Below are 27513 nucleotides of genomic sequence, written 5' to 3' on the forward strand. Positions count from 1 at the left end.
ACACACAATCTTCTCCCATTATGTTGTAGTTAATAGCTCGAACACGCACCCATTGAGTGTCATCGGTATGGACAAATTATAGTCTGACATTTCAGGAAACATTCTCATCGAAAAAAGCGAATGAAAATTGTAAGCAGAACAACACTGACAAGTGTGTGTCCATCCGTTTTGAATAATTTTACCCTTGTTAGGGTCATGAGAAGTAGCCGGGCCCATCTGAATTCAAGTGAGACACCATGGACTGGCTACCATACAAACAGCTATTCATACCCAAGGACAATTTAGTCTTAAATTAACCTAGCATATTTGGAATGTGCGAGGAAGTCAGAGTATCCGTAAATGTCTTCACATGCATCGTTTCCACAATCGTTAAACAGAAATCAAACTGGGGGATACAGACCTCAGCTAAATTACATCTGGATTTACTCTGAATTGTTTGAGTCACAAAAGTCAATTTTTTCTGCTGGTCGGCTGAAATCGTTCCCATCATGACGATGTTAATGTGTGAAAAAAAAAACATCTGGCATCAGATATTTGGGGATCTAAATCAGGCCTTAATCATGTGGGTGAAATGGCTGCCAGAGACCTGCTTGCTTGTAAGAATCTAGGTTAACCAAATAGAGTACAATATTTATTATTTTGTATTATTTATACTTCCATTTGTCAAACCTCTTTAAGGCAAAGCCCGTCCGTAGCAGTGTTTACATAAATTTTAACTGTGTGATCATTTGTATTTCAGGTTTCACTCAACAACTATGGCTATGAGTCATTTCATAGTTAGTTATTTCCAGGATAAACAAAACAAGAATGCAAATGCATTTATAAACAAAAACATTCGAAGCAGTGGCTAACATTATGGTGATAGGCACCAGTGCAATTTTTTTTTTCATGCACATGTGCGTGCACAGCCACTCTAGAACTACTACTCAACGACAAAGATTTTTGCATGGCCTCCAATTTTAAAATTGTGGTTTTTAAAACTGATATTTAAAAGATCACAAAAAAAGGTTTCAGTATGGATATATGTTACAACCTTTTGTTTGAATTCATGCAAAAGACTAATTACAGCACCAGAAAACCATAAAGTGCTTTAACATAGAGCTGACAATCCCACTAACTTCACTCCCTATCCCGTTGTGTCATGTATCAAATCAAGATGAATCCATTGGTTCGCCAACATGCACGTTTGTTTGAAAAAATGGCAAAGTCTGTCGTATTTATATCGGCAAAGTCCGATAGTCAGTGTTTTTTATGCAGTCTCTGTTTTGGTAAGGTACAGTTTCCGCACATTTGGAGTGTACTTGTGGTAATGCATGCCAGGGACATTTTTCTAAATGCACCCTTATTTGTCCATAGTGAAGATGAAGAAGATAAGCCTAACCCTAACATAAATGAGGTATTTGAACACAGGGCTTGTTTCTTCCTGGTTCTCAGTTCAAATGCCTACAGAGCAACATAAGAAGCCAAGCTGCACAAGACATTTTGAAATGATTGACGGATGTTAGGTGTGGACATGGTGGGAGAGAATGCGGACTTAAAATGCAGGGAGGCAGGCAGGCGGGGTGTGCTAAAAATAATAATTTAATAAGAAGATGACAAAAAAGACTTGACTATAGTATTGTGAAAACTCAGGAATTGAAATTAGTAGAGATAATGAGGAACTCAAAGCAACAAACCACAGTGACATTTCGATTCTGACACGAACTGAGAGAAACAGGCAAATAAATACACTCAAAACTAAGTAGATAAAGAAGGAAGACCTAGGCATGAAACAATAAAAGCAGTGAGCTGATTGGCAGACATGAGAGAGGCAGAAAAGTATTAAATCACACCCCTATGTCATTATCGCTTCCATTACATCGCTTCAAAGTCCTAATAATGAATAACATAATAAAACAGTACTGTATAGTAAACAAGGTCAGGAAAACTGATGCACATGCAGTAGTTTACAACAAAATGGTCCATTCTATTTAGAGTAATATCTCTTGAAAGTAGTTGTAAAACATTTGGGAAGTGAGCACTCAATCAAACAGGCTCTTTTGTGTGTGCAAACATACAAATCATGTTGATCGAATGTTGCATATGGTCATGGGAAAAAAGTTGCACTAATTTTACATATGACCCAAAAAAGAACACATCCAGAATGTTTTTACATTTGAGTTGCAATTTAGCCTGAAATGGACGCAAAAGATCTCAAATGAACTCAGAAAGGACTGGAATGCTCGCAACCTCGGATGCATAGGTGGAATCTCAATGTGCGTTTTTGACCATAAATTGCTGCATTAGTAAAGGATGTGGGAGACTAATAATGAAATGACCTCCCACTGCGCACTTCTCTGTGCTGAAGCCGAGAGCTGGAGCTGCAGGAAGTGACAGGTCAGTCTATTACTGTACTTCCAGGGGCACGCGCACTTCAACTCGGAGTCTCCCTGCTGTGACTGAAATCAACTTTCCATCCAGTGAGCAGTGTGAGGTGTAGGACCAGAGCCAAGTGCCCTTATTTATGGGTAAGGTGAGTGATAAGAACAACAATATGAAGTATGCTGAGAGTGCTTATGTATGCCAAGAAGGCACATTGACCTATTTCCTCTCTAAATCAGGCTCTTTTGATTACTTTACAGCACCTTAAGTCATCATAACATAAAAGATGACAAGAAGGCATCCTGTATAGATTTAATTAGGGTGGCTTGTAAAATAAAATGTCAACATTTAAAATAATATACTTGCAGTGACTGACTGTTATGGACCATCCGTCATTAGACAGAGGAGACCATCCAGTTTATGAAGAGGTTTAATGTGGACTCTTGAATGATAGAGGAATTTTAACATTGAATCCATCTTTAAATAATAAAATGGGAGTCATGCAAAGTCATGCTATCAGCATGAACAGTTTTCTTTCAAGAGTTTCTACACAATTGTGTATCAAACATTACAGAGAAAAGAAAGCATACTTTTAGAACGTGAACACTGTCGATTGAACTGAATGTCTGCGGTTGTCAACAAGACTGAGAATAAGCGAATGGCGACTCATGAGCAGCTGCCAGTATTGTTTTATTTTGCTTTTTCAACTTGAATATAACGACCCGTTATTTGTTCCGAGGCTCATATCTGTCTTGCAGATATGGAGTTTGGCATTCTAATTACTTTCAAATAGGCACATCCTATTAAGCAATCGGATTATGCTATTACAAAAGCACAATGATCACATACAAAGGAGGCTGTTAGTAAAAAATGATTAACAGGCAATTTGGGATGCTGTGCATTCAGTGCAACATTTTGTATACTTTTCATAATCACACTACAGTATTTCCAGTTGAGTCTCTAGCTTGTTTGATTCTAAATCATACATGCATTATAAACATGACCATCATGATAAATACAAAATGAAAAAAAAATCAGTTGCCATACTTCTCTTTGCAGTGGATGATTAATCAACTCACATTGTTGTTCTTGTTGAACTGGAACTTCTGCTTCCACTTTCTTACTAAGAGTAAAGAGTTTGTCATTGTTTTGCCTACGTTGAGGCAATCTTCAGTGCACCTCCAAATTCATTATACTCATGTCTTTATATTTCACGCAGCTCTCAGCATGTTACTATAGTGCAGTTCTATTTTGCCAGTGAATGCATGGTGCCTTGAGATATGAGCCAATTACCATCAATGAGCTAGTTTGCTTTGACTTGCAAACAAGATTTCAATGTTCTATATTTAAAATGAACACATAGCATGGGCTATCAAATAACATCTGTATCACAATCTTTTAACTTTTTAAGAAATGCAAATGCAATTTAATCACAGCCATTAAAAAAAAAAGAAAAAAAGAGAACCTGCCAGCCAATTTCAGGCATTCTTACAGACCAAAGCAAATGATTTTGTTTAATTTTCCCAAACCATATCGCCATGAGTTCCCATAAAACGAGTAAAAGTTCATTGACATCTATGGCACTCCTTATAAAGTTTTGAATGTCCTCTTACAGCCACAGTGCTCAAAGTGTTAAAGAAGACATTAAAAATGTTTTCGTTCCTTTTTTGTGGAGGCTCGAAGGGTTAAGGGCATTTCCATTCATTTCAATAAGAGAACAATTATTTTAGACATGTTTTGAATTGTGAGTGTGGTCACTGAACCACTTAAATTTGTATCTCAATATACCACTTTACTGTTAAATTATTAAGCCTGGCTATTCAAAAGTGAGTTTTATTTTTTGTGTAAGGAGGGTTTGAATTGAAGCGCTTCACAAAAAATTGTTTGTTATAACACAAATGCATTGTCAACCATTTATCCACTGTAACATTGTATTTGTTCAAGTAGAAGATGGTGTGCATAGTGAGGAAGCCGACGAGAAGAATTTCCACCCAAACGTTCTATATAATATAATTTATAGCAATCACATGATGAGTTCAATGATTTAAGAAAAAAATATGAAATAACCTTGATCTCTTGGCAATTTGAAACGAGGGCAGTTTTCTGTCATAATTTTCACATTTTCAGTACCTTTTGGAGCTTGAACACAGCACAACCAACTTGGTGAGAGGCAATGTGGAGAACCAATCACAAGGCATATACACAAACAACCAGTTTCTCAGTTTTGGGCAATTTAGAAATTTCATTGTAATAAACACGCATGTTTTCAGAATCTGCACCTGGAGAAAACCGGGACAATACAAATAATCAAGATTTAAACCCAGACCCCATGCTTCCTTCAGCAGAAACAGTCTCGTGCAAACAAACCACAACATTAAATGTTGGATCTCATCAAGTTTTTAATGGGCTGATGCTTTTGTTATAGCTGACATCCATCAACATCTAACATCCCATTGTCTAAATTGTGTTATACTTATTATTACAAACTGTTAAGCTAAGCTTGTAAACTGGATTTTTATAAGTTAAAATCATATGCAAGTTGAGTCACATGATGCTGAGGCAAGCAAAATAGCCACACTGCCGTCACTGTTACTCATGCTCGAATAACTTCAAGAGTCATTAAAATGAGGGATTTTTAATTTACCTCCGCCAGGCAAAGATGATTGCTGTTGGTTTTATTGCAAATCTGAAAGTGATGGAGAAAAAAAAAACGGCTTTATTTTCCAGTATCATTACACAAAACTGCATTCAAGTGTTCCAGTACACATACAGTATACCGACTCGAAAACTCACATCATTAATGGCAATTTTTGAGATGTGAGTGAATCTACACATGATGAGAAAATAATTGTGTATTCTTACTGTTCTTATTGCCTGTGTGTGTACTCGACATGATTGAAAACCGCACAAGGCCATCATATCGTCATTGACAATCTAGACAATCCAGAAAGACTAATATGAGACAACAAATCAACAGTTCAGCTTTTATTTCCAGGTATTTACAGGCTTTCACTGCAGCCTCGTTAAGATGTTGTTTGTTTTGGAGGTTTGTTTCCTTCAATCTCCTCTTCAGCAGTTGAAATGCATGCTCTATAGGGTTCAAATCTGGAGACTGACTTGGCCAGTCTAAAACATTTCAGTTCTCACCCCTGATGAACTCCTTTGTTGTTTTTGAAGTGAGTTTTTGGTCATCTTGCTGCATGATGAAGGATCTCTCAATCAGTTTGGTTGAATGTTTCTTAAAAAAAAAAAAAAAAAAAAAATACACACAAAATACTTCTGTAGACGTCTGAGTTAATTTTGCTACTTCCATCAGGTGTTGCGTCTTCAACAAAGATTAACGAACCCGTCCCAAAAGAAGCCATGCAAGCCTTAGCCATGGCATTGCCCCTACGATGTTTTACAGATGAGATTTTATGTTTATGATCATGGGAAGATCCTTCTTTTCTCCAAACTTTAGCCTTCCATCACTTTGGTAAAGGTTCATCAGTCCATAAAAGTTTATCCCATAATGTTTGAGACGAGTTTCTGTATGTTTGGCCAAAATCTAGCCTTTTCTTCCTATTTTTTTGCTGATCAGTGGCTTGCATCTTCTGGTGTAGCCTCTGGTGTAAGAGAGACTGATACTTTCACTCATGCCCTCTGGAGGTTGTTGGTGATGTCGCTAGCAGTTGTTTTGGGCTATTTCTTAGCAGCCCTTACAATGTTTCTTTTATAAACTGTTGTTGTTCTTGATGGCCTGATAGACATCTGTTACTTACTTCACCAGTGGTTTCTTTCTTCTTCAAGACATTCCAAATAGTTGTACTGGCTATGACCAATGTTTGTCCAATGGCTCTGGCTGACTTTTTAGATTCTCTCAGCTTCACAATTGCTTCTTTTATCCCCTTAGACAGCTCTTTGGTTTTCATGCTTGTCACACCTCTCTTCTCCACAGAAAAAACACATCTCTGAAACTGAGCACTACCAAGATCAACTGTTTTTTATTTGAAATAATTATTTAATTAGTTATAATATATTAGTCATAGTATATTAGTTATAATTAATTAGAAATTAAGAAACACCTGAGCAACAAAACATACCTGTCAGTCACATGTTCCAATATTTTTGATCACCCAAAAATGTAGTGCTCCCTTATAAATAATGTTCTCCTCTATGTTGTGTATCAGAGCCAGATTTAAACACCAAGAAATCAAAGTGGAAATGTTGAATTTTAGTAAATTATAGTAAATAAATAGAAAATTAAATTTAAAAAAAATAATAAACTGAAGAAGCTAAGCTATTAACGATGTACTTTGCAGTTGCAAGGTCTGGTACTTCACATTATACAACTGGGCAACATAATGTATATAAATTGGGCACTAAATAACTATATCTAACATCCAGACAATACAAGTACAAAACTGAGCCCTGGTCATTTTTACACTTCATCTTCTAAGAGACTGTCAACTTGTTTATATCATGAGCCATAAGTGTGATTCTCAAAACGTAACTACCCGGTATATCACAAAACGGGAAGAAATATGAATTGGTCAATTTTTATTGGAGATGATAGGGGTTTCATTCTTCTTAAAATATATTATAATGTTATTATATTCACACACCTGCCATATTAAAAAGAGAATGCATAATAATGCCATTCAAACACCATTCTTACAGCTTTTGAGTTATTAAGATTTGAAAGTGGCTCTTCACATGGCTTCCGGTGTGCAATACAAAGGAGAGATAGACTGCAGCTGCGAGAGAAGTTGTGTCTCATTTGAACAAGCACAGACATTCCTATAAATAATTCAACATTGGGATGGTGCCTAAGTATCCACTGGGGTGGATTATTTGATATTTTATTCGGTGTCAGAAGGCTAAATCTGATTTATACAGACACCTCTTTCCCCAAATGTAGGATGCATGATGATGAAGTGTGGGGTCAAGGTTCACTTTCTTTGAAGGAGGTAAAGCCTTTCATATTAAACAATCGTGCTCAGTGATTTACACATGATTAAATCACAAGACTGTTCTTTAAAGGGTTTCACTGAATGCTTATTTTGGGTGCTGAGTGTTACCTGGAACATTCTCCCAAAGGTCATGTCGGATGCTTTAAAAGGATCTCTGAGGTGCTCAAGGCAAATGTAAATGGATGTTCTGTATGTATTCAAATAAAATACCTGTCCATAAAACTAATAACTGCCGATATTTAATACAGCGCGTGAATGTGTTTCTTTGATTCTGTTTGTTTATATGGTATTTTACTGTGACAGAGTTCGGTGACATTAGGACAAATTTAAAACAAAGAGCAAGAGAGTTGGAACAAAGAATGACCTGCAGCTATGAATTATGAATGATGAAGGGAATACATAATTTAGTTGGTATTGTTGCATATTTTATGGTGATCATTTTTCCTTTCATTTACGATTGTCTTGCTGCTCAACAGATATAAAAATTGCCTTAAAAATTACAACTAAAACAATTTTTTTCCAGTTATTGTTGCTGGCAATATTGCATTGGGGTTCAGCGGGTAGCATGTCTGCCTCACAGTCAAAAAATATTCCAATCTCACTGTGGACCTTTATGTAAGTAGTTTGCACACAAGGGGCGGAGCTACATGGTGGCCAGGGGGGCCTTGGAAGTGGGCACATCTTGTCACTCTGGCCACATTTCTGACAAACCTCATACCTTTTGATTTATGCGTTTTTTCTGCCATGGTTCTTTATATAAAGGTCTGTATGTTTAATTGTATGTTTAATTCAGACACCATGTGACAACTTCTTTTTGTCAGGTGATTTGTTTTGTACATTTTGGACTAAAATTGTTCATACAGCATGTGTATGTTCACGTTTTGCAGACGATTTACAGAACTAAGAGGTCTGTCCAGGGTCAAGTATCACAATTCAGGAACACCTTTTGCAATGCTGTTCATTGTCTGTTGTTTTTATCACACTGATAGGGCTGCAGTGCCGCTTAATAAAATATGGAAATAAATGTGTGCCCTGGAACATCCCAAAGTGACTCCGGTGACACCTCCAAATGACATGCAAGTTGCATGAAAAAGCTCATTTCAATGAAGGCAAAGGGCATTCACAAATTGATGAAGAGAAATACTGCCATCCACTGTTTGTAAATAGGCTGACATATGTAATATCACCGACATTAAGACCTCGAGTTGTTTATCAGCGCTTTCTTTATACAGTTGGTCTTTTGTTTGAACAGAAAATGTCAGATGGCAAGATAAGCAAGTTCAGCCTGCTCAATCTACCGTAAGTAACAATGAACACACTCTAACCCTAAAATATTTGTTTGTTTGTTAATTTTGGTTTGAATTGTTGAATTTTTGCATTATGTTTTTCATCAATGTGACACTGCAGATGTTTACGTCTTAATTAACAGTCGACATTGGTGCATCCATAGGCTGCAATGTAAATTAAAAAACATAACTTTTAAGAAAAGTGAGGGATACATAAACATGTGACATGCAAGTTGGGGCAGTTCCACAGTTCAGGGATATTAAGAGAACGCTCTATCTCTCCTGATTTTTTAACCTGGCCTTTGGGACAGTAGGGTTCTTCGGAGTGAAAAGATGAGAGGTGATGACATAATTGTACAATTTTAAACACAATTCTAATACCACTTTGGAGTCATTGTAATTTAGTTTAAATTAATTAAACTACTGCGATGAATTTGGCATGTTCATATTACAGACTGAAGAAGGAGAAGCAAAGTTTGACAATACCTGAAAGCGACCACGAAAGTGCAGTCTTACAGAGCTACTTAAAAGAGCCACTTATGCAGAGTTAGAGCCACTGTATGACTTCATATGTTGCAAGTTAGCAAGTGCCTTGTTCATTTATCATGCTTTATATCCAAGGTGGAATGGTGAATAACCGACGACTAATCATAAAAATCATCATAAAAAAAACTTGGTTACATCTAAAAAGGACGTCTTCATTTGCACCATGAAATGCTGGAAAAGAAACCTGGATAAGTTGATTTGTTTGACACAACTCAAATAACATCAAATTTAAATAGATTCCCATAGTAGTCCCATAGTTTCACATTCGTTACCTCCAGATGTGTTCAGTACAATAGTATAAAATAAATTTACTGCATAGGGAAGTGCAATCACAAGCTTAACCAACACTAGACGATCTCAGCACACGCATCTGTTGATGCAAGAGGTTTGTTGAAAACTGTGGTCACACAAATGTGTGCGTATTTGTCTGTGTGTGTGTTAGTTTCTGTTTATGAGTGACATGGAAAAGAAAAGAGAAGTGATTCTTTTTTTTTTAGCCAATCATATTCAATTTCAACCTCTTGATGACAAAGGTGTGATTTATTTAGACTTATTTTAAGGAATGACATAAATGACATAAATGTAAAGCCTTGGTTTGACCAACAACATGGATGTTATAAGCAGAATCAAAGCTTCGGCCACAGCAAAGATTCGGTAAGCTCTGTGAATTTTTCTCACCATGTGAACTATGACATCACCTTTTTTCTTGACTTTAATGAAATAGGAATGTGTTAAAGCTATCGCTGTAAACACCAAAGGCACATAGAACCTAACTTTGCCTTTGCTCTTCTAAAAAAAAAAAAAAAGTTAATAACAGGAACTCCCCATTCAATCTGCTACCCATTCATGTTTTTGTGGCAGGTTCATACTGACCAACAAAGTGATTCTTTTTTCCAGGCAGCTTCAAAAGATCACTCAGGACATCCAGAAGAATGATGGCTACTACCTGAATAAATTTAGAAGGTATATTGAATCTTTTGACATTTATTTTTAACCTTTGTATAAGATGGCTCTATCTTGATATTTGACAGAGGTTAAGACTTTCAATGTCAGTCTTTCAGTCCGAAGTTTGAAGGTATTTTTAAAAGGATCCCCAAATACAGAAAAATGACAGTGATTGAGGATGTGATTCGTTTATACCTGTCAAACAAAGTATAGAGGCTGAGGCTGTTTCACGTGGAATTTGATGCATTTTAGTGTTTAATCTCATATCCATTTTGGTAGACTTGAAATAGATTTTTGATTTCCCACTTTGTGATGAATCAAAGAAAATTGTAAATTGTTTGGTGGGAATCTTGAAAATGTATATATCTTAATTGTATTTTTATAGGACAGTAGTAACAGTATTCAATAGTCCCAATAACTGTCTATGTTCTCCTACATTTGCACAAGTTCCCGCAAAACATGCCCCTGTTTGTCATTGGAGGATGATGACAAATCTCAAAAGAGAAATAGCTCATGTCATGTTTATGTATAATTTTTACAGGTCAATGGAGAGGGTTTTCAAAGGAGAGTTTGAAACAGTCCATGCAGAAACATGCACCTGTTTTTGAGGGGTCAAAGGGAATCCTAAAAACAGTGAGAGACTAAAACAGTATATGGATGACATATAAAAAGCATCAGTAACAGAAATCAAATCTGTAAAATAAAGACCTGCTATTTAGCAAAGTATCGACTTCATTAAAAAAAAATAGGAAATGAGTCACGCTCATTAAACGATCTGAGCTGATATTTCCATGACTAGAGTTATAGCAGAAGGACATACTGTATACTGAGTTTCTGGATTGAAAAGAATAGTAGTACAAAACATGGCAAAATATACATTCTCTTTTCTCTGAAACCTTGATTCATTAACAATTAAAATTTGTGTTATTACAACATAATAATAGCTACGTAAACATTTGTCTGTGTATTGGTGGAAAATGTTTCTGATTTCACAGTAATTTCCATTGGAATCGTTACAGTATAAAGCCAAAAATAGCTCAAACAGATGGTCTCTGTTTCACTTACTTTTTTCTGATATGAATCCCCTTTAGGGGAGAAATCACTCAAAGTTGTTACACAGGGGATTTGCGTGACTGAACCTGTTTACATGTCTGCTCAATTGAAACCTGTCTCCACCTTCTAACACTTTTATCATCTTTATATTCAGTATAATAGCAGGCTCAAATTTATTTATATGGAAATCAACAATATACAACATACATACGTCATACAACAATATAACATACTTTGTGTTTAAGCAGAAGAAACACAGTATTGGATGGATACCTTACTGTATACTTTTCAGCCATTAATTCTCTGTTTATGTTGTCTTTCCATGTGGCAGACTTAAAAGCAAACCAGTTCCAGAGGTACCAGTGAGAGACTACAGAGGTAGGATGTCACTGAAACACAAGAGCTTAGTGAGATTTTTTTTATTTTCAGTGCAGTGGCATTTTCCAGAGTAGTAGGGATGTTTTGCTGTAGCATCTGTTTCCCTTTTACAGTATTTTTTTGGGGTTGTGTTAAGTAATTTATTAGAAATATTTTGTAATCATTTTATTACAATAAGTTGTTGCATCCATTATTTCTGTCTCAAGCTGGTTTCGTTTTACCTGACTTAATCTTCACTTTATGTCTGTCAAGTTCTTCAATGCCTTCTAGAGGTCATTGTGCGTCTGCCAGTTTTGGACGTGGAAAAAGTTCTTAATGCATTGCAAAAATCCATTGGTTTATGTATATTATTCAACAGATTTGTTTATATCAAGAAACAATATACAAATATTTGAATTAAATACATAATTTAATTAAATAGACATACAGTATTGCCACATCTTGTAATGAGATTGCTGATTGTGAATCAGGATCATGATATACGCCAAAAAATTTGATTGTTTAAAGTTTAAGATTGACTATACAAATTTTAACATGCAGTTTTTGGAGGCAGATAAATCACAGATTTCAAATTTTTCCCTATGTGTGTTAGAGGCCAAAATTTCCAAAAGGTTGCAGTCTCCACCACACCCAACCATGTAGCTCCGCCCCTGCTGAAACAATGCTGACTGAGGAATAGAGAGATGTGTTGTAAATTTAACATTAAGGTTTTTATGAATTACTTCATATATTAATTGTTACAATATGGTGATTGCAGATGACAACATGGTTGGTCAAGAAGATTTTTGTGAATCGGAATATGTGAGTTTTGGAAAAAAAAAAAAAAAAAATATATATATATATATATATATATATATATATATATATATATATATATATATATATATATATATATATATATATATATATATATATATATATATATATATATATATATGTATGTATGGCAAAATTATTTTAACAGCTCTACTGCGCTAAAGGTGCACACCTTTTATAATGCATGTTCTTCACAGGATAATGACCACGATATCAACTATGAGCCACCTCCCAGCCACAAAGTCTTTACCACAACCTCTTCTTCATCTTGCTTAACTGGGGACTATCTTGGTCAGTGTACCAGTCACTATCACTGGCAGTGAACATACTCGGGCCAATTCCAAACTTAAGCATGTTTTGACTCATTTTCTGTAACTTTGATAGTTTATCTCTTTTTTTTTTAATACAGCACTACAGTAGCACTAGTTGAATTATCTGCATTCATGTAGAGTTTTTAAATAGAAATACTGTCAAACCAGCAGCTCGCAGAGATTCCGAAGAGAGCATTATGCAAATGCTTACACTTTGCTTCTCCATTCCAGACAGCAGCCATAATGGGCCTAACCTGGAACACAGAAAAGCCTTCAAACGCGGCAAAGAATCACCAAAACTGCCCCCAGAGCCCACATGCATGAGCAGGAATGATGTAAGATGATGTTCAAGATACAGGACTTTTGATATTTTTCTAATGAATTCAAGCTATCTTGTAGATGAGCAAATACTTTTCTCCAAAAGTGTGCAAAAGTGTACTGTTTTTGTGGCTCTACAGGCCGACTATATCAGTCCAGATGGTGGCAATGAGGATGACAACTATGTCGAACCTGCAGACAGCCCCACTGCTAGTAAGCTACGCAAAAAAAAAAAAAAAAAATTATATATATATATATATATATATATATATATATATATATATATATATATATATATACACACACACATATTGTATATAATAAAAGCTGCTACTAAATACATCAATGTTTTTTTTCTCTCTTATTACTAGATCCTAAGATATACAATGCAAACAGAAGCATGAAAGAGGATTCGATGTTCCAACTAACTTCACTTTGTCAATCCAGTCCAGGTAGGTGAAACATAGTGCAATAAAAGTTTTGGAATACCCTAAACTTGTCGACTAACATCTTTACCCTTTGGACAGGCAAGCACAAAAATAAAAAAATAAATAAAAACATCTGTGGTGAGCTGTACTGAAAACATATTTCAGACCATTTTAACAACCGGTTTAAATGTCAAACACATTTCCATACTGTAGGAAAGTCAAAATTATTCAATTAATTGACAAATAATGAAATACCAAATTAAGCTACAAATATTTTCATAAATGAAAAATGGTTTAGGACCAAGCCAGAGCCTCTCATCATTTCTATAGTCCTTTATGAAAGTAAGCTGATTAACTTTGGTCTTTATTGAAAATAAGATATTTGCAAAGATTTTCTTTTAGTTTAGTAGAAAACGACAACCGAGGAAGTACTTGAATGAGTCTCCAAAGATTTGGGTCCAAAATCAAGCCCTCTCGTGTGATATTGTTCAGTTTTTAAATCACAAAACAATACCAAACAATTGGTAAATAAACTAAAATTGGGGAAAACAGATTTGTGATACACTTTAATGATCATCTTATTTGCTCAAGTTATAGAATAGTCAATACAAAAATCATTTCTAAAAAGATTAACTGTACTAATGACAGCCCTACTTGTAACATTCAATTTCTATAGTTTAAAAGGTCTAGAAACAAAAATTTTCACTTAACTTTATATTAATTGAAAATGTTGTACATGTTTCATCATCATCTACATTTTTGTTAAGAAAATAGTGTGCTGTCTATAGTTTACCATTTTCTTGTAACTTAATTGTTTTTTATCTTTTTTTAATAAACCACTAAACAATATTAAAACAGCAATAGCAGATAAAGGGGGAGGATCATTTTATATTCCATTCTACAGAAAAACAGAATTCTATCAGATAGTTTGATTAACCAATGGAATAATCAATTCGAAAATGATTCAACAGTGGCAGCCTTAATATGGGCTACGGTAATCACAAAGAAATTCACTTAATAATGTCCATACATTCAGCAGCAAACTGAATCCCAAATTTGGCTTCTTTTTCTTTCCAGATTTTTATGAAGTTCCAGACCAAAAGGTGGGATTTTTTCATTTAAGTATAAATATTGGTTTGACCAGTAACAATTACAATGTGTGTGTTTGTGTGTGCGTGTGTGTGTGTGTGTGTGTGTGTGTGTGTGTGTGTGTGTGTGTGGGATCAACCAGGAGCAGCAGACCGAAAGTGATTCTTCATATGAAATGTGGGATCATGACAACCGTGAGTATCAAATGAAAGAAACGCCAATTATCTGACACTAATTATCTGTAATTACACTGCAACATACACAGAGAAATGTATTGTGTTACGCCACCTAGAGGAACCGGTGTTACAACAAAATATACAATGACGCAAGCAAACCTTCAGAAAGCAAACTTAATTCTGTGATTTCTTTTCTCAACCTGCAGAGCCCCCCATACCTTTGCCAAGAGGGTAAGTAACACACGCACACACACACACACACGCACACACACACACATATACTACTCATTGACATTACATTCTATGATATAATGAGGCCTGTTTTAATTTTATTAGGTCATCAAAACCTCTCTTGGGGAAGGTAAGTTCAATCAATCAATACATTGCATTAGTTTGAAATATGTCATCTAAATCTGAAATTATGTGCATGGCTCTTATTTCAGACACAAGATGTAAAGCAGAGAGAATTTGAGCGTAAGTACTTGTGTTTAAATGTTTAGTATGAATGTAGGCAAAAAGTGACCGTAGAACCTGAAGTTGAGCTAAAACCTATATAAACTACTCAGTCTATTTTATAAATAATGTAATAATGTGAATATCAAGTACATACTTGTTTTTACTTTACCCAACTTTTATTCAACAGTCAAATGAGCCGATGAACCGTACAAGGCGGGTAAAATCTTGTGACTGAAGCCAAATTGTGGCAGGGTTTTTATTTTCTGGACCTGATTTTCCTGTCTCAGATGAATGCAAGTCGCAAACAATGTACAAATATGGTGCATTCAAATGCCGTCTGGCATTTCATACTAAAACAGAAAAACCTGTGCAAACGCCACATGTTGAAACACCACGGGCAAATGTTGAAACCACATGGGCTTCTTTTCAATCTACAAAAGCTGACACATATAGTATCAAGAAGATTGATAGGGTGAAACTAAGTTGATATTTTACTTTACAACAAATGGTCTATTGGTCACTCATGTTTATAATACCTAATCAAATAATTAGACTTTTGTCTACCATTCTCATGGTTGATATGTAAATGAATCAAAATAAGGAATAAATCTGCCTTTGTTATTAACTATTTTTTTTTATAACATTTACCACAAAATAATCTGGAGTACAATTATCTCAATGAAAACAAACAGGTGTTAAAACACTAAACAAGAACAGTATACAGTTTTACTTTGTTTCCATCTGTCATTTCGAGACCTGTACAGGTGCGACGTTACAGCCCAAAGGCTGTCGTGTGGTGGTGTGCAAAATATTTTTTTTCAGTTAGAGTTTCGATTTTTGTCCGGGTGTTTCTCATTTTCAGATGTTGGTTTCAACCACACGTTTTAATTTCGGCTCAACCCTAGCACAGATTAATTCTACGCATAACTTGATCGATACGGCTCTACTGTACCGTAAAGATTTATTAGCTCATTACGTGAAAATTGTCTTCAAATTAGGTAGCCAGCTGGGCATATCTGCTCATTTGACCATGATGTGACCCTAATGAGAAGAATCTGTGTACAAAATGAACAGTTGAATACTGCAATGAATAAATGAATGCATACTGCTTGATGTCTGTGTGGATTACAGGACAAACACTACCAATGATTCATCCCGATCGTAAACCACATCCTCTAAAATCCCTCACTCTGGACGTAAAACAACAAAAGTAAGGCACATGGAAGATTTTGAGTGCAAACCCAGTGTCAAATTTGTCTCATTTTAAGTTTAGCCATTGTGACCTACTATTTGCCTTGCCTTTCTTACAGAATATCACTTCCAAATCTTGCCTTTCTCAGTAAGTAACGTTAGAATTTTGTTGGCTACTCAAGTGTTGGCTACTCAAGTAAACAACCACTTTTGGGGAGCTTGTGTTTGGCAGTGTGCAAATAACTTTTTTCGGGGTTTTGTAATCCTGGCACTGAAGTTGTCTTTGTGTACCAGAACAAACTGACAGCGATTCTGTTGAAAATGGGACCACAGACCAAGACAAGGTTGTCCTCGAAGAGCTGTAAACATGAAATGAAATCAATAAAAACTTGACATTGACTGATTTAGTTTCTTCTATCTTTTAGGATGCAGAGGTCGATGGGAAACCTTGGTTCGCCGGGGACTGCGATCGCAAAACTGCAGAACAGCTGTTGTTTTACTCAAATAAAGTATGACTCTTATCATCTTCCGCATTTGTATTACATATCGGTAAGTACTGAATGAGATTTGCTCAACCCTGTGCTGGTTTCCGCTTCAGGACGGGGCCTTCATGGTGAGAAAGAGTTCCGGACTGGACACAAATCAGCCCTACACTTTGGTGGTGTATTATAAAGGCAGGGTGTACAACATCCCAATCCGCCTCTTACACACACATGCAAGACAGCAGTATGCACTGGGGAGCGAGAAGAAAGGAGAAGAGGTACAATTTGCACATTTTGTCCATTTTTTTTCTTATGTCATAAGGCCATGCCAATTATAGAATCAGTAACTGGAATTTTATGAAACAACATAATTTAAATAGTAAAAATTAAATCATGAGATCTCGCGGTGCTTTAAACGGGCGGATACACAGCACTTCTCAATTTTAGCTTATAGCAAACTTCACGAGTCCACCGAGTACCCTTTTTTGTTATGTTTCTTTGTGATACTCAGACGACTTCCTTGAGGAATTCAGGTAATCAAAAAAAAAAAAAAAGATTATTATGCTATTGTAGGATATAGCACAAGTCTGGCACTGGTCTAATTGAGTGGAAGAGACATGAGATGCATTCAAATGCATCTGGGCATTTCATACTAAGGCAGAACTGAATTATTTCTTTATTATTTCCTATTATATATTATAGGTGTATTTATTATTAAAAAACTCTATAACCTGTGTTATCCACTGCCTTTACCTTGCAACGGTCAAATGAAGGGATAAGTGACACTAATAAAATACTGATGCCTTCAAGCGGGAGTAATGTTATTCTAAGTGTAATGAATTTGATAACTACATTATTTTGCATGTACAGTACAACTAACACTTTTGGAAGTAAAATTTGCTACTTCCTGGTGACTGAAACTTAGGTCACTTGTACTCAGGTAACAACCAATCACAGCTCAGTTTGAGAAGGTCATTGAACAAAACCAGAGTAAAAGCCATAATTGATCATTTTCTGAGTCGTGAGAACGTGATGTCAGTTCAGCAAGTGAAGAAACATTTTTAAAGCCATTAATTGTACATGGAAAATACTTTTGTTAATGGGTAAATTATTAACATTTTATCGCTGTAAAGGGGTAAACACACATCTCTTTCAAAAATGTGACATTGTGCAACTAACTCAATTCTTAGTTTAAAAATGCTTACTTTTTCCCTTTTAGTATTTCCACAGTGTCTTCCACATCATCCAGAAACACCAGAAGAACCCGCTGGTGTTGATTGACAGCAAGAGTAACAGCAAGGACGCTGCCAGGCTGCTTTTTCCTGTCACATCTAGACATCACTCCAACGTTTTGGATGCATTCTCGTCTTAGTGTGTAACAGCCACCAGCTCAGAAGGCCGCGCATGTGGCACTAAAGTAGCAGACTCAGATGACTTTGCACATGTTTATTGAGAGGCTTCGCAGTGCTCACGCAGTAATCAAATGAACAAAAAGGCTTGCGACAATGTAGCAGAAGCAGGATTTTTTTTTTTTTTTTTTACACCTAGAAGTTGTATTTCTCTTTAAATAAAGCAAAAGCAATATATAACTCAGTCTCTTTTAATCATGTCATGAGGAACACAAAATTTGCACTTATTCTCTGATCAACAAAAATGCTCATGCATAATGCTTGCATAACAAAACCAATTAAGGCACTTAATGGAAAATATCTCATACTTACAGTACCACACGTTTAACTGTACAATTAAAAGTCTCTTAAGTGATAATTTGCTAGTGAGACACAGGCAGGGATGGTCCTGGAATGACAGAAATACACACATTACAGCGCTTGTGCTGTCAATACTGAGAGCAAATGGCTAATTTAGGAAATGTTGTATCACAGGAGGACAACGGTAGAGATTGTTGTCAGTTTGGGGTGAGGTAAAGGAAATCGGAATCCTCCTTTATTAGTGCAAGTAAAAAAACTAGATTATCATTTTCAAGTCAAGCAAAAGTAAGGTTTTGCTTGGGTGAGGGAAAAACAAAAAAGCCAGCCTAAGTCAGATTTTACAAAACTATCATTCACTGACATCATAAAACACAACTTTAGGTATAAAAGCGTAGGATGTTAAAGAATATCTGCTCCCACTACATAAATTTATGAAAATATTTCGGTCACAGAAAATACCAAATATGAACGATATTTGGAATTTACAAAAATTTTACATCATTTCATTGGCCCAAAAATAACGTCTATATATAAGAGCCATAAATAAATGTTGAATAAAACAGCTTATTGCTTTTTCTTCTCCTTTTAACAATACATAGTTTTTGGTATATTTGACTAACTTGGGTCTTGGTATCCCATTCCAAAAACATAAATATGTTAGCTACAGCCTACCCGTACATGATTTAACCTTAAACTGTGTGGCAACACACATTGACAGTGTCTTGTAAAATGGGACAGTGTATTTCAATTAAAAAAAAAAAAAAAAAACACTTGTGTAGACAAACACAAAAAAGATACAAATTAGTACATTGACCCCATGAAACAGTTATAACGGAGCTACTCAAACTGGACGAAACAAAAGATGATGGTAGGTAATGTTACCCTGAGCTTGTCCAGGATGTGCAACATGATTGTCACTGCTTCTGATTATTTTGTTGAATTTTAGTCATCTTCCAGACATATTTTGTTTTCCAGTGTATGCTACATTGAAAGGTTTTCACATTTGGGCCTTTTCCAGTGCATCAGGTGCCTCTTCCTGTGGACCATCCACACCTCTTGCTTTTCAAAGACCCTGCCACAAAACCAGCAACTGAATTTCTTTGCCGCCATCCTGCTGGGCGAGACTCCATCGACCACCTCATATTTTTTCCTGCTCAGTCTCCGAAGCCTCAGTTTCAAAACAAACCTTTCCTTGACCAAGTTCTCTTCGTGCAACAGCGGTTCGGTTTGATCATCCATATAATTGCTGTTCTCCTGGGTCCCGTCGTTCACGGCCGAAAGCGCATTCAGAGTCTTCTGTGATAGAACGACCTTCTGCACCTCTCCCTTGTATCTGCTGACCACATTCATGATCCTGGCCACCTCTGGAATGTCTGCATCCGGGTGATTGAGGACCACAACAGGTTGGTCTCTCACCGGGCGCCTTATCAACTGGGAGGAATTTACAGCTATCAGTTTTAAGGTTCTTTGAAAGCTTTTTGGAGCTGGTTGCCAGCCGCGAACAAAGGCTGGCCATGAGTCCTGTGGGACTGCTTTGTCCAATGGCCGATCGGAATTGCTGGGACGGTCTGGAGACACCCTTATACAATAATCATTCTGTTGTGCAGACACTGCGAGCCTTGCTTCTCCTGGATTGACCACACCTGTGAGATTAAATTCGACACTCATTTAGGCTTTGTACACACATAGTCTGATGTTTTGCAAACAGGAGACATTGTGACATTTTCCTTATCATCCACATGTCCCTGGAGATTATTTCTTTAAATTAAAAAAAAAAAAAAAAAAAAAAATGGAGCAAAGATGAAATTCGCATGTCCCTCCCACTCTGTGTTTGGCTGTGAAATGTTATAACCGGAGTATTACATCACTGTCTGTTACAAATCATAGTGTGGAAATATTAGAACGGAATTTGCAATATTTTCTCTCCATTCATTATGTAGAGGTGCCACTCATAGTTGCCCTGACCGCAAACACATTGTCATTTAACAAGCAAATATGTAAGCAATTGTCACCAAAATTTAAACAGTTCACAATAAGTTAGGGATATTGTGAGAGACTCAGTAGATGTCATTCATACAGTTTTACAGGTGGTGTGTTGATATTGAAGGAAACCGCATGTAGTGGCAATAAAACCTGAGTCTTGGGGAGGACTAAAGTTCAAAGGATAACTTCAAAATAAAATCATTCCAAAAGCATTCTGGCAAAACATAATATCTGACGATGAGGAGTGCTATATAACATATGCGAAAATTTGACAATGTTTTTTTTTCGTTTTATCGGTAGCACAATAGACCAGGAAATTAGTCCAAAATGAGCAATCTATAGCGTATAGGACATTCATTTTGGGGGATTAAGTGAAGTGCATATTTAGATACTTAATTGGTTTGAACATCAGATGTTATTGATATTTGAACGATAATTTCTGCAGGCATAAACTTGTCCTACACGGAGGTGAGAAATTGTTTTGAACTAAATTGGGCGACATGTAGAGAAGGCCTTAGAAATATATGTGTAAAGACAAACATATAACAGTGGGTTAAACCCTCAGCCATTTTCTCACTTTAGAAAGTATAATTTGCAGGCTTACCCTGTGGTGTAATAGCAGGTTGGGAAAGAGGGGGCGACTTGCTGTGACTGCTTTGAGTGGCTCCATCAACAACTGACACATTGCAATCTGGGGAAACATTGGAGGAGGGGAGCTGCGAGGTCTCGGGACACACAACGACTGCAGTCTTTGTTAAAGTGGACACCATGCGCTTGTCAAGAACTGGTTCCAAGATGTGCAGTGATTTTTTTGCACAATCACGTTTTCTTTCTGATGGCAAATTTTCTGACACAATGGGCTGGTCTCTGAAAACATTTTTAGGGTCAGCTGGCTTTGCAGTGCAGTGTGGAGGAGGTTCAGACGCTGATTGGGCATATGCTGATGTAACCGGTACAGAGACCTGTACTGTCGTTTCAGGATTTGGTGGTTCACGATGGTCCTGCATAGGAGGACTGTCAATTTTAAGTAAAGGGCTTTGTGACACCCACTGCCTCTCTTTGACAGGATTTTTCTTCAACACAATCTTCAAGGCTAATTCAGAACTTATTTTCTTTACTTTTTTTGATCGGGACTTTCTTTTCCATTTTCTTGTCAAAGTCTTGTGTTTGTCATTAAATGTGGCTTTCTGCTCTTGGCTTTCATTTGTGTCCATTAGTTCACCAAAATTATTTAGTTCATCTAAACTAAGTTGCACATCTTCAGGCCGAATGTTCCCCCCATTATTCAAGTTGGTCTTTAATTCCTGGTTCTCTCCATTTTCCAGGACCTGGACACACTCAAGTGGCTCATTGTGGTGGGATGTTAATGTATATTTTGTTATATTCTCAAAGCAATGTGGATCATCGTTTAAAATTACTTGACCTCCCTTTTGGCCAACGGCATAAGTATCACCAGCAGAATGTTCAGGGTTAAGAATTTCTTTTTCTGTATTCTCCACCATCTTCAGCTTTTTGGCATAGGCAGCACAATTCTGAGCCATAGTTATCTTGTTCTGAACCGTGAAGACAGTGAGATCCTCCGTATTCGTCATGACGCCATTTTCTGACTTTGGATGGATGTTAATGTCTTGAGGAACATTAGCCAGAACTGACTTGAGAGCCTTGCTCCATTTATGCTCACCCTTTTCCCCCGCAACAGATTTCATTAAAAGCTGCTGGGTCTTCTCTAGTGTAGTTTGGGGATCAGACAAATGACAGTATTTGTCTAGGAATTCTCTACCTGGGAGAGAAAGGCAGTCATCTGTCAACCAGCACATCTCCTTCACAGTACTTCTTGTTAACCGAGGCTTAACTTGACTGTTGTTGTTGTTTGATTTCCTTGCTATGGAACGGATTTCCTTTGTTTTCGGGTTGCCTTTCTGGCAACTATGATTTGCATTAATGTGCTTTGCAAGCACCCACTTTTGAGAGGCTTCAAAGGTGCAATGGGGACAAGATAACTTTCGATTCGCTGTTATGGACCCAGACTGAGTATTGTCCTTGTGAAGATCAATCTCATTTGCTCTTTGGAGGCCGAGATGGTGTACACACAAATGCTCTAAAAACACAGTCACATCACCAGTTGAGAACCGCTGACATTTTTCACATGAATATTTGCCATTGTGGCAGTGACACGTCGTGAGATGGGCACTCAGTTCAGACCATGTGCGCTTCACATCGTCGTTACAAATGCTGCAGTTTGAAAAAGTGTCCTTGTGGCTCAGTAGATGAATCTGAAGGTAGGAGAATTCGTGTGCATCAAAAGGACACATATGACAAGAAAACACAGGTGAACTCCCGATGTGGTTTTCCTCAAAGTGTCTCATCAAGTCTTTGGGAACATATTCCAGATTGTCCTTGCATTGACTGCACCTAAACCTGAGTGCATCTATAGGCCTACTATGGTTTGTCCAGCATTCATTCTGTTGTGCTTCCAGGTGGGGCTTCTTTGATGAAGGCCGCGCTGTACTTTGCTTGCGTTCCTCTGGTAACTTCTTTGGTCCATTTTTAGCTTCACGTTGCATAGTTGGGAGCTGAGCCGCACGCTTCCTTCGGCGAAGCCGTTTGTGCCAAATTCGATTCTTCTTGAGTACACACTGTTTTTTATTTGTAGCAGGGGTAGCTTTGCAATTATCCACCAAATCCATTGGCTATTCCGTGTCTGAAAGTGAGAGGCAAAAAAATGATCACACAAGGCATAAGCACTTAAAATAAACTATCTTGGAATAAATACATGCCACTATTGCAATTTCAAAATAATATATCATTTCTTTTCATTTACTGAAACACACTGTAATTTGTAAGATAATGAGTTAAACCAAATAAAAAGTCTGGACCAAGTGTGTTGAAGAGGGCAGTTAAAGCTCATCCACAAATTTGTTTCATGAAGTAAAAAACATCAGCAACAACAAAAGAAACTAAAATGGCTGTTGAAGAATGCTTTGGTGGGCTTAGTGTGCAAGAGGAGCAACATAACGATGGCAATGACTTCTAGGTGGCTGCTGTTTAACTAACAGTGGTAGGTTTGAAAAAAAAAAGTTAAACTGGTTTAAGGTATCTTAAATAGGAGTCTCAGATTAACAGATTGGAATCAATTAACGAGTCATAGTTAAGGATTTTTAAAAATTGCGTTAATCTAATGTTTAACCTCCAAATGTCTGCTTTCTGTATGCTAATAGATGTGTTTTTTGGGATCCATCAAAGGTCAATCAAACTCTGGAGTGGACACTGAACTGATTGGCTATCACTGTGTTTGGCAAAACATCATAGGCGCCTGCTGTGGGAGGGCAAATTCAGGAGCAGAGAGAAGATATGAAAATGGAAGAGCATGTGAGGGTTGTCAGTCTGATGAATGGTAACATTTACTTAAAACAAACAAACAGACAAAAAGCCCCAACAGCACCTTTGATTAAGTTAGCATGATAACGTTCTTTGGAAGGAGCCTGCTAATCAGCAACCGCTAACAATAAAGAACTAATGTAGCTACCCCTAGCATAGCTGAATGCCAAACTAAACTGGAGAATTGCCCTGGATTTGAGCAAGTCTGCAAAGGACAGGATGGACCATGTTTTTTGTTTTGTTTTGTTTTTTTAAAGTTCACTCATTCGGTGCCATTGATGATTACAGATGTCGAAGATGCAGTTTTACTGAGCTCCACAGACAGCTTTAGAAGTAACAGTTCCATTTTAACTGAACTAGCAGTGAATTAGGTCATTTCTAATTATTTGGTGAATGACAAAGGAAAGCAGCACAATTCATCCTGATGGTTAAGCGTTTCAGCCAGCACTTTGAACTAGTCTCAAATACAGCAAAAGCTAAATGGTTACATCTGTAATAGAAAATAAATGGTTAAGCCACATTTTTGTTGATTTATATCATTCTTTTCATCTACATGTAAAAAATATTAAAATTAGATTCATTTGATAAATTACAGATATTAATGAATTCATGTTTTTTTTTATATATATAAATCAGATAGCACTAATCCAATTCTTTGTTCTTTTTAAAGAAATCCATCCATGTGACCTTCTTCTTTGGATATATTAAATATTGGATGTGCTTTGTAGCCCTGAAATTACTATGCAATATTTTATTAAATTGAATCTTAAACTAAAGGTAAAGTGCTTCACACATGTACCAAATTTGGTTGCAACCCTACCACTAAAATGTTAAAAATCAGAATGTGTATTTTGCTTGAGAGAATTTGTCATTATTTTGTATTGTTTTTTTTTTTTTTTTAAAGTGTTGAGTAAAGTGTTAGGTAAATAGCATCTTTGCTGATGTGAAGTATTCAGATAAACTCCCTTAACACGCACAAACACTTTGGTTGTAACATAAAATTGCTCATTGAAGGACTGTTGCTATACAATGTAAAGTTCTGTAAATTTACAACTTCGTAAAGAGTTGATAACTGTCAATAAGTTGTGTATTTCAAAATTTTTCATTCATCATTACAACTTAATTTTCTCTTCGTGTGTATGTCCCGCTAATTTGATTTGTCCCCCTAGCACCGCCCCTGAAGTCTTACTACAGTATATTGCTCCCTCTTCTCCATACTCCTACCACTTGCTAACAACTGGCATATGTAGGCGTCACGCTGTCCCCATCTTCTGGGCAGTATAAGAAAAACAGTACTGTCAGCAAAGACTTTTGGCAATCCAATACAAATAGGCTACACCAGCTATTTTTCAATTTGTGTTATATATTATATATATATATTATAGTGGTGTATTTTATTTTTGTTTTTAAGAAATTGCAATTGAAAAGGACACTGTTTAGATGTTTCCTTATTCGTTCCAGGTAAATAAAAAAAAAAACAATACATTAGGCATTTAATTTTTGATGTTACCATTTTAAAACGGTAATTAAAAAAAAAAAATGGTTGCATTTTTCTGTTTAATTCTGGTCTCCAAACCTCACAACCTATTACCCAAAGGAAAAACACACACAAAGAAACATAGTCGAAGACGGTGTGGCAGTAGGCGGGGGACACCCTGGACTGGTGGCCAGCCAATAGCAGGGTTCACAAACAACCATTCACACTCATTAATGAATGGCAATCAATCTTGGGCATATTCAGTTTTTGAGATATAAGTGCTTGGCATGCACACTAAATACACACGGGGTAGCCGAGTTCTGGCATTGCACCCCAACAACAACAAAATCTGCATCTTGAGCGTTTAAACACAGTTTGTGTGGGCACAGTATCCGTTAGTGCCGAGAGTAGATAAATGAATGGAGCAGCAGTCCTCTGAGGCACTAATATGGGTGCTGCAGGTCCACCTGTTGCAGACCAAGGTTCAACTTGTTCTGCATGGAAATCCTATCATTTCACTTTGGCCAAACAACACGGAACTCCTTTCAACAACCAGGTGTTTGGGCCATCCTCGCTGTGTATGCAAATTTCATCTTGATCAACATTTACAGTGGAGACGCTAAGGAATACTGTCGTTGGAAATGTCTGTCGGAGTTTGCAAAAGCACCGATCATTTAGGCAAAAGAAGTCTCCAAATTAATCATATCATAGCAGCCTCGTCCCTGAGCGGGGCGGCCATTGTACTATAACTTAACCACAACAAAGTGAGGAGACAGTAAGCGACAAGCGCTTAGGGAATTGGGAAGTGACGATTTGAAAGCAGCAGAGTGAAAGACTTGTCGTTAAAGCAATGACAAGTCCGAGGAAAACGCACTGTGTGTGTTCGCTATCGAACTAAGGGCGAAAATGTTTGGCGAAGTAGCGTTTTGGTTATTTTAAAATAACGTCACGCACCAAGCGCTTGCATAGTCGAAATAACTTGAGGAATAAAACCTATCGCGACAAAAGTTACGACGCTTGCACTTTTTAACGTGGCGCCGCGGTAACAACGTAATCGTGACTACCAGGTTGCACAAATCAAAATCGAAGCAGTTGTTTATACAATTGTCTCGGTTTTTACCTTTTCTTTTGTCGGGAGCTTGACAGCTCAGCGAGTGGCAGCCATGATGGTTTCATCATCCGGGGATTACAGTCTCTGAGCCCCTTTAGCTTTTAGCCTTTAGCCTGATGGCACCAAGCCGCAGCCTGTGCTGTCTCAAAGGCCTCCCGCTGTCTCTACCGACAGCCCGCTCGGTGCATATGTGGATACAAGCGAATTCTCGAGGAATTGCTCTTTTAATCGGCGATGAATGATCTTCTTCACACTGGCCTCTTTTACGCAAAAAAAAATATACATAATAAGCATGTGACTTAAATGATTGTTTGTATGAATGTATGGCAGCATTTAGTTGTTACACTTACTGTTGTATACGTGTTTTATTAAAAAAAAACGATAAAAACATGGTTTGGTGGAATGATAAAAACATGGTTTGGTGGAAAGAGAATAGGTTAAAGTGCAGACTTCGGCCAAGAATAAACACATCTGTCCTGTGGGTGGCAGTAAAGTACCAGTTTAAAAAAAGAAATAATGACTTGAAAGAAATAATAGTCATCAATCTTCTTTTCAATATTTATAAACTTAACATCAGTACATTTTAATTAAATAATATATTTGCAGCACCATGAGTATATTAATAAGCACATTCAAGGTTGATGGTTCGAATCCAGATTTTGGTCTTCCTTCGAGGAGTTTGCATATTTTCCCAGTGATAATGTGAGTTTTCTCCAGGTACTTTAGCTGCCACCTATATACCCCAAAAATGCATGCCATTTTATAAAACAACATGCATATTCACGTGTATTTGTATACATGCAGATGTAAATAATAAAGGAGAAATATATCCATCCTTTATCATCCGACAGGGAAACCTAGACTTTCTTTCCCCCAGCCACTTCGTCCAGCTTCTCCAGGAGGATTCCCAGGCATTCCCAGGCCAGCCGAAAGACATAATCTTTCCAACGTGTTCTGGGTCATCCTGGTGGGCGATGACCGGAACACCTCACCAGGGAGGCGTTCGGGAGGCATCCTAGCCAGATGCCCGAACCATCTCATCTGGCTCCTCTCAATGTAGAGGAGCA

General features: G+C 36.9%; 2 protein-coding genes across 6 annotated transcripts; one reads left to right on the top strand and one right to left on the bottom strand.

Moving 5' to 3' along the window:
- Nucleotides 1-2395: 2395 nt before the first annotated feature.
- blnk (B cell linker) lies at nt 2396-18364 on the top strand. Of its 5 annotated transcripts, XM_088422221.1 has the most exons (21): nt 8025-8075; nt 8201-8220; nt 8566-8612; nt 10043-10108; nt 11475-11521; nt 12279-12322; nt 12535-12628; nt 12880-12983; nt 13107-13179; nt 13338-13418; nt 14472-14497; nt 14626-14677; nt 14866-14890; nt 14996-15020; nt 15103-15133; nt 16247-16325; nt 16426-16454; nt 16601-16650; nt 16732-16815; nt 16905-17066; nt 18008-18364. In XM_088422221.1, the coding sequence occupies exons 3-21, from the start codon at nt 8569-8571 to the stop codon at nt 18158-18160; spliced, it is 1269 nt and encodes a 422-aa protein (XP_088278347.1). In that variant the 5' UTR covers nt 8025-8075; nt 8201-8220; nt 8566-8568; the 3' UTR covers nt 18161-18364. The 5 variants fall into 5 exon arrangements, with proteins under 5 accessions (XP_088278344.1, XP_088278346.1, XP_088278347.1 ...); XM_088422218.1 differs by lacking the exons at nt 8025-8075; nt 8201-8220 and adding an exon at nt 2396-2512; XM_088422220.1 differs by lacking the exons at nt 8025-8075; nt 8201-8220 and adding an exon at nt 2407-2507.
- On the bottom strand, nt 18220-26596 carry znf518a (zinc finger protein 518A). The gene is made up of 3 exons (XM_088422217.1): nt 26456-26596; nt 21085-23181; nt 18220-20140 (listed from the first exon to the last, which is right to left on the bottom strand). Exons 2-3 carry the CDS (start codon nt 23165-23167, stop codon nt 19479-19481), a joined length of 2745 nt encoding a protein of 914 aa, XP_088278343.1. The 5' UTR covers nt 23168-23181; nt 26456-26596; the 3' UTR covers nt 18220-19478.
- Nucleotides 26597-27513: the final 917 nt, after the last annotated feature.

Source organism: Hippichthys cyanospilos, chromosome 8 (genome assembly GCF_059441005.1).
Source record: "Hippichthys cyanospilos isolate Australia breed blue-spotted pipefish chromosome 8, RoL_Hcya_1.0, whole genome shotgun sequence".
NCBI classification, from domain to species: Eukaryota; Metazoa; Chordata; class Actinopteri; order Syngnathiformes; family Syngnathidae; genus Hippichthys; species Hippichthys cyanospilos.

Excerpts from the sequence above, each read along its gene's own strand:
- blnk (XM_088422218.1), top strand. Across the intron at positions 12,323-12,534 it reads ATTTTTGTGAATCGGAATAT|GATAATGACCACGATATCAA; the intron begins GTGAGTTTTGGA and ends TGTTCTTCACAG. Across the intron at positions 13,180-13,337 it reads TGCAGACAGCCCCACTGCTA|ATCCTAAGATATACAATGCA; the intron begins GTAAGCTACGCA and ends TCTTATTACTAG.
- znf518a (XM_088422217.1), bottom strand. The coding sequence starts at position 23,167 with ATGGATTTGGTGGATAATTGCAAAGCTACCCCTGCTACAAATAAAAAA. Across the intron at positions 20,141-21,084 it reads ACCTGCTATTACACCACAGG|GTGTGGTCAATCCAGGAGAA; the intron begins GTAAGCCTGCAA and ends TTAATCTCACAG.